At 40.2% G+C, this 7,191-nt stretch overlaps 1 protein-coding gene across 1 annotated transcript in view; it reads right to left on the bottom strand.

The window, feature by feature from the left end:
- Positions 1-1,618: 1,618 nt before the first annotated feature.
- The window catches only part of HPRT1 (hypoxanthine phosphoribosyltransferase 1), a 48,606-nt gene continuing 43,033 nt past the window's right edge, over positions 1,619-7,191 (bottom strand). The window contains exons 7-9 of the mRNA XM_012001322.1: positions 3,858-3,904; positions 3,610-3,686; positions 1,619-2,256 (exon numbers count right to left, since the gene is read on the bottom strand). Coding sequence (XP_011856712.1) covers positions 2,209-2,256; positions 3,610-3,686; positions 3,858-3,904 — 172 coding nt within the window. The 3' untranslated portion in view covers positions 1,619-2,208. The remainder of the gene's footprint in view (positions 2,257-3,609; positions 3,687-3,857; positions 3,905-7,191) is intronic.

Below are 7,191 nucleotides of genomic sequence, written 5' to 3'. Positions count from 1 at the left end.
CAACTTAGTAGATGCTTCTAAGGGAACAGCTCTGCCATGAATGTCTCCACATAGGCCACATAGACAAGGTCAATAGCAGTCTGACACATCTTGGAGGAATGCCATGTGATCCTCCCAGGAACACTGTAACATAACCAGTCTTGGGAAGAAGCTGTCCCAAGGCCATTTGTCACCCACCTCCCTATGTTGTGGGAGCTGCCATAAGGCAGTTTCTCATCTGCCTCCCTGGTTCTGATAAGACATGGGACTTTCAACATTGCCTCCTCACGTAGTGGAGAGCTGCGAGGTTATAAAATCATTTAGCTGGAGTCTGGAGCTAACTCCTCCAGGACATAGCAACCCACCACTTGTGTCATTCAAGTAAATTATATAACATGTTATTAGGTTATTCGACCGGCAAACTGCCTATCACCGGCCATTTTTTACCTACAAAAATGGTAATTTCATATGGTTCAACTTACTAGAAGGTGGTAATAAGTGCAACTGAAAAAAAAAGAGTAAAGAGGCTTGGCAGTGGGAAGCTGGATGCAGTATTCAAGAGGGTAGCCAAGTGGACCGCAGCAGGCTGACATTTTAGGGGAAGAAGGGGATTCAGGAGTTCTGGATATTGCACTCACACATGGTAACATCTACCTCAACCTTACATGGGTATGAAGATCAAATGAGATAACAGAAGCAAAAATATTTTGTAAACTAAGAAGTTCTACGACTACAGAAAATTATTTAGTATTAGTTTGAGTCTTCTACTTTGTTGCTGGGCATTACAGCAAACTTTTTTTTTGAGACAGGGTCTCACTCTGTCGCCCAGGCTGGAGTGTAGCGGCACTGTCAAGGCTCACTGCAGCCTTGACCTCCCAAGCTCAAGCAATCCTCCCACCTCAGCCTCCCGAGTAGCTGGGACTACAGTTGTGTGCCACCATACCCAGTTTTTTTTTTTTTTTTTTTAATTGTAGAGATGGCATTTTGCCATGTTGCCCAGGCTGGTCTTGAACTCCTGAGCTCAAGTGATCCCCCACCCTGGGCTCCCAAAAGTGCTGGGACTATAGGCATGAGCCACTGTGCCCAGCCTACAGCAAACTTTTTAAGGAACACGTGTAAGCTAGATGGCTCATAAGGTTGCTAGTTCATACCTCACATGGAGCAGATAAGCAACTAAGAGTTTTGGCTTAAAACTTTTCTCCTGCTCCCAGAAAACAAAAGGTGTTGTTGTCATTGTTCTTGGTCAATAAAGCACTATCTACACAAAGAAGGTGATAGGACATATCTGAGAACAATCTGTTGAGATATAGCTGAGATTACAATCTGCAAAACTGAACAGAATTCCAAAACAAAGCCATGTTATTTTAGCATAGTAAAATGTAATATAAAGTGTACCACGTGTCTGAAATTTAATGTCTCTGAAGTAGCTAGGAATTTTTGTAGCTCCACCAACCCATTCTGCTACATAATCATTAAGATTACAATTTAGCTACTAAAACTTAACAAACAAGGAAAATAGAACCAACAGAAAACTATACTAGGTTAATTTGTAGAGAAATGATAACTATGCATAGCTTTTTTTTTTTAAAGAGACAGACCTTATTTTAAGGATTTTTAAATTGAAGAATCCATAAAGCAGTAAATTTTTGGGAATTTATTGATTTGCATTTAAAAGGAACTGCTGACAAAGATTCACTGGTAATAATCTGAACAAGTTGGAAAATACAGTCAACACTACTGAAACACTACTAAAATAATTCCAGGACACAACAAAACTTCTTAGATGCTGTCTTTGATGTGAAAATTGACTGCTTCTTACTTTTCTAAACACATGGTGGTATAATTAACAATATTCAATCACCTCTGTTCTTTCCTGAGTATATAAAAATTAAAATATCAATTAAAAAACTAATATATCCTCTCTTTATTTCTTACAGATACGAGTTCAATGTTTCACTCAATAGTGGTGTGGTTTAAGAGAATTTTTTCATTTACAAGTTAAACAACAATCCACCCAAAGGGAACTGATAATCTATAGGCTCATAGTGCAAATAAACAGTTTAGGAATGCAGCAACTGACATTTCTAAAGTACAAAACAGATAAAATTCTTAGAAGATACATGCAAAAAGCTCTACTAAGCAGATGGCCACAGAACTAGAACATTGATAATTTTACTGGCGATGTCAATAGGACTCCAGATGTTTCCAAACTCAACTTGAACTCTCATCTTAGGCTTTGTATTTTGCTTTTCCAGTTTCACTAATGACACAAACATGCTATAAAAAAAATCCAGAAATTCACATTTAAAAAGTATATTCTGAAATGAAAGGCAAGAACAGCATTTTACATATAAGAACATTATTAGTTGGCAGGGTTCTTACTAAACAGAGATAGTACTACTATATTTTAGACCAGTAACTTTTGGGGAGTGTATCTTTTGAAAACAAAGCAGTAATCTATCCCATTAATTTGCTTCCTATCTTTTTTTTTTCTTAATTTTTTGAGACGGAGTCTTGCTCTGTCGCCCAGACTGGAGTGCAGTGGCACGATCTCGGCTCACTGCAAGCTCTGCCTTCTGGGTTCACGCCATTCTCCTGCCTCAGTCTCCCGAGTAGCTGAGACTACAGGCACCCGCCACCATGCCCGGGTAATTTTTTGTATTTTTTGGTAGAGACGGGGTTTCACCATGTTAGCCAGAATGGTCTTGATCTCCTGACCTCGTGATCCGCCCGCCTCGGCCGCCCAAAGTGCTGGGATTATAGGCATGAGCCACCACACCCAGTCTGTTTCTTGTCTTAACACGTAGTTTTTTGTTTTTTTGTTTTGGTTTGGTTTTTTGAGACAGAGTCTTGCTCTGTCACCCAGGCTGGAGTGCAGTGGTGTGATCTTGGCTCACTGTAGCCTCCACCTCCCGGTTTCCAGTGATTCTCCTGCCTCAGCCTCCCAGGTAGCTGGGATTGCAGGCACACATCACTACACCCAGCTAATTTTTGTATTTTTAGTAAAGGCGGGGTTTCACCATGTTTGCCAGGCTGGTTTCAAACTCCTGACCTCATGTGATCCGCCCGCCTTGGCCTCCCAAAGTGCTAGGATTACAGGTGTGAGCTGCCGCAACCAGCCTCAATATGTAGTTTTGAAAGACAAATAAAGTAGGCAATTTTAAGCATATGAAAGTGGGAGGCCAGGGTAAGTGGCAAAAAAAGATGGAGTAAAAAACCTGCTTTAGGTAGTGTGCTGTTGCAGTCTTCCTAAATCTTCCTCAACCATGTTCATGAACACATCCATGGGACTCCTGCCTCCAGAGTAAGAGGCAGGTATTCAAAGGACAGTGAATTAAAAGACTAAACTCGATCATTTATTTCTTACTTATGACCACATTTATCATCTGAAATAATAATGCAACAGTTATTATATATTAAAGCTGTTCAACTATTTCAGCCAACAAGAAGTGTCACCCTAGCCTGGCCAGGTTCCAGTTCTAAGGACGTCTGTACTAGACTACAGCTTTATGTGACTAATGGGAACCATCAGTCTGTTATTATGAGGTGCTGGAAGGAGAAAACAATTCTCTTTCCTAAATTTTTATGTGGGTTTTGAAAAATGAGTGAGAAAAAGAAGCAATTACTTACATTCAAATCCCTGAAGTATTCATTATAGTCAAGGGCATATCCTACAACAAACTTGTCTGGAATTTCAAATCCAACAACTAAAAAGAAACATAATTCATCATTTAGATACAGAAAACACCACTTTTGAATCTAATACTGGCAAATGTGCCTCTCTACAAATATTCTCTAAGCAATTATAAGCCATTTCACATAAAACTCTTTTAGGTTAAAGATGGTTAAATGATTGACAGAAATAGTAATCCACTTACAGTCTGGCTTATATCCAACACTTCGTGGAGTCCTTTTCACCAGCAAGCTGTTAATTACAAAATGTGACATATAACATACAGAAAGACTACAGGGCATTACAAAAGAAAAGACTAATGTTTCTAAACACTGTTTCATTTCATCCGTGCTGAGTGTACCATGGTCACTTTTAACACACTCAAGGAGAGACTATGAAATGGAGAGCTAAATTATGGGAATTACTAGGAAGGGGCAGCAATGAGTTGGCACTACAGACAAGGCCCTTGGTTGATCACCTGGAACCTGAAGGACAGTTCTGAGACCTGCACCCTGACTACCCATGTGTCCACTGAAGGGGAGCTAATAAGGAGGATGAATGGGTATCGAGTGTCAAAGAACAAAGATGAAAATATAAGGGCTCTGAGTCCAAAAACCTTGGAGATACAATCCCTAAACTGTAAAAGGGTGTGGGAGAGGTGAGCATCACCTTTTATCACAACATTCTTTTCTTTTCTTTTCTTTTTTTCCAGACGGAGTCTTGCTCTGTCACCCAGGCTGGAGTGCAGTGGCGCAATCTCCACTCACTGTAAGCTCTGCCTCCTGGGTTCATGCCATTCTCCTGCCTCAGCCTCCCGAGTAGCTGTGACTACAGGCGGCCGCCACCACGCCTGACTAATTTTTTTTTGTATTTTTAGTAGAGACGAGGTTTCACTGTGTTAGCCAGGATGGTCTCCATCTCCTGACCTTGTGATCCACCCACCTCAGCCTCCCAAAAAGCTGGGTTTACAGACGTGAGCCACTGCGCCCAGCCACAACATTCTTTTCTTTTCTTTTTTGAGATGGAGTTGGCTAGAGTGCAATGGCTCGCCCAGCTCACTGCAACCTCCACCTCCCGGGTTCAAGTGATTCTCCTGCTTCAGCCTCCCGAGTAACTGGGATTACAGGCATGCGCCACCACTAATTTTGTATTCTTTTAGTAGAGATGGGGTTTCCCCATGTTGGTCAGGTTGGTCTCGAACTCCCAACATCAGGTGATCTGTCCACCTCAGCCTCCCAAAGTGCTGGGATTACAGGCATGAGCCACCATGCCTGGCCTCACAACATTCTTTTTTTAAAAGAGATGAGCCTCGCTCTGTGGCCCAGGCTACAGTGCAGTGGTATAATCACAGTTCACTGCAGCCTTCACTTCTTGGGCTCTAGCGATCCACCTCAGCCTTCCGAGTAGCTGGGACTACAGATGTGTACCACTTCACCCTGGCTGCATCACAACTTTTTAATAACTGGCTTACAAAGAGGAACTTTAGGCTAAAACAACTAGTGTGCCAAAAGAACCAGTATTTATTTTTGAGAGCAAAAGCTGGAGGTGGTATAAGTCAACTCTACCAAAAGCTAATTTTATAACCCAAATGCTGCCTGCAGAAAAATATTCAGCCATTAATAAAAGCTATAGAAGCTGCTTTGAAAGCCTTTATAGATGTTGAAGGCAGTCTCAAGAAAACTTATGCTTTCCTACATATATACAAGATATATACAAGGCAGTCTCAAGAAAACTTATGCTTTCCCACATATATACAAGATATATACAAGGCAGTCTCAAGAAAACTTATACCTTTCTAGATAAATACATATGTTTAAAGAGCTGGAAAGGGCCCAAAGTGATCTCAACCTGGACTGCACATCAGAATCACCTGGCAGCTTTAAAGAACCAAAACTCAGCTACTCAGGCCACAGCCCTGACCAATTACATCAGAATTGCTGGAGGTGAGACACAGGCATAGGTTGTCCTGGGTTTTTTTTTTTTTTTAACTCTCAGGTGATTCCAATGTGCAGCCTAAGTAGATAACCACTAACCTAAGCCGGAGACTCCAAGGGATATCATCTAATCATGCCCCTCATGACTCTTCCAATAAATGGATAGAGGAGACACTTCAATTCCATTTCCATTTAAAAAGAACATAACAAGCCAATCACAGCAAAAACCCTTCCCTCTACCTGAACTCAGGAATGCTCCAGAAAAGGTATCACTAAACTCAGTGCAATCTGTATTAGGAGTTCAGGAGAACTCAGCACTTCATATGCCTACAGATCTGAATGTTTAATAAAGCTCCATCTCTAAGGCATGACTAGAGTTGCATCTGAAGCATTTTCCATACTGTAAATGGGTAACCGCTCTTAAGAAGATATATGTAAATGGCCAATAAGCAGATGAAAACATGTTCAACATCATTACCATCAGAGAAACACAAATCAAAACCACAATGAGATACCACATCACAGCCACTAGGATGGCTATAATAAAAAGGACAGTAACGAGTGTTGTCAAGGATATGGAGATATTGGAACCCTCATATGTTACTGGTGTAAAATAGTACATATACCTTGTTAAACAGTCTGGCAATTCATCAAAATGTTAAACATAGAATTACCATATGACCTAGCAATTATATACTCAAGAGACCTAAAAACAGGTATTCAAACTTGTACACAAACATTCAAATCAACATTATTCATAAAAGTGAACAGGTAGAAACCCAAATGTTCACCAACAGATGGATAAACAAAATGTGATATATTTGTACAATGAAATATTATTCAGCCAAAACAAGGGATGAAGTACTGATACATGCCCCAACCTGGATGAACCTTGAAAACACTATGCTAAGTGAAAGAAGACAGGATATTGCAAGAGTCCATTTATATGGAATGTCCATAATACACAAATCTGTATGGACTTTCTGTAGAAAGTAGATTAGTAGTTACCAGGGGCTGGGAGAAGGGAGAATGACTGCTAATGGGTACAGGGTTTCTTTGGGTTCTAAAACGAAATAGGGGTAGCAGATGCACAACTCTGAATATATCAAAAACCACTGGATTGTACAACTTTAAAAGAATGAACTTTATGGCATGTGACTCAGAGCTCCATAAAAAAGAGTATGTTTACAGTTCCAGAACCAGTTACCTATATAATATGCGAAAAATCTTACTACTTCCCTACATTCTAAAATGCACAATTAAGCAGCTGCTCACTTCAATGAGATCAATCACATTATAACCAACAGTGAAACAGTGCTTTGCAGTTAAAAAGACTTTCAAATACATCATCTCCTTGACTCACATAGTTTCCCTGAGTAAAAGATGTTAATAATCATTCCCCTTTAAAGATGAGTAAATACATTCAGAGAGATTAAATATGGAATAGTTGCTCAGATTAAGTGGTAGTGAAATGCCAGACTAAACTCCCAAGTCCATGTCTTTCTCACTTTACTGCTCTGCCTACAACATGAAAACTGGAACTGGGTGAGAAGAACCTTAGAAGTCGTCTAGGCCATGCATTCTCTTTTTTTTTTTTTTTTTTTT

Source organism: Mandrillus leucophaeus, unplaced genomic scaffold, assembly GCF_000951045.1.
Source record: "Mandrillus leucophaeus isolate KB7577 unplaced genomic scaffold, Mleu.le_1.0 Scaffold659, whole genome shotgun sequence".
Taxonomy (NCBI): domain Eukaryota; kingdom Metazoa; phylum Chordata; class Mammalia; order Primates; family Cercopithecidae; genus Mandrillus; species Mandrillus leucophaeus.
Note: the sequence above shows the minus strand (reverse complement) of the source record. Positions and strands in the feature narration are given on the sequence as shown.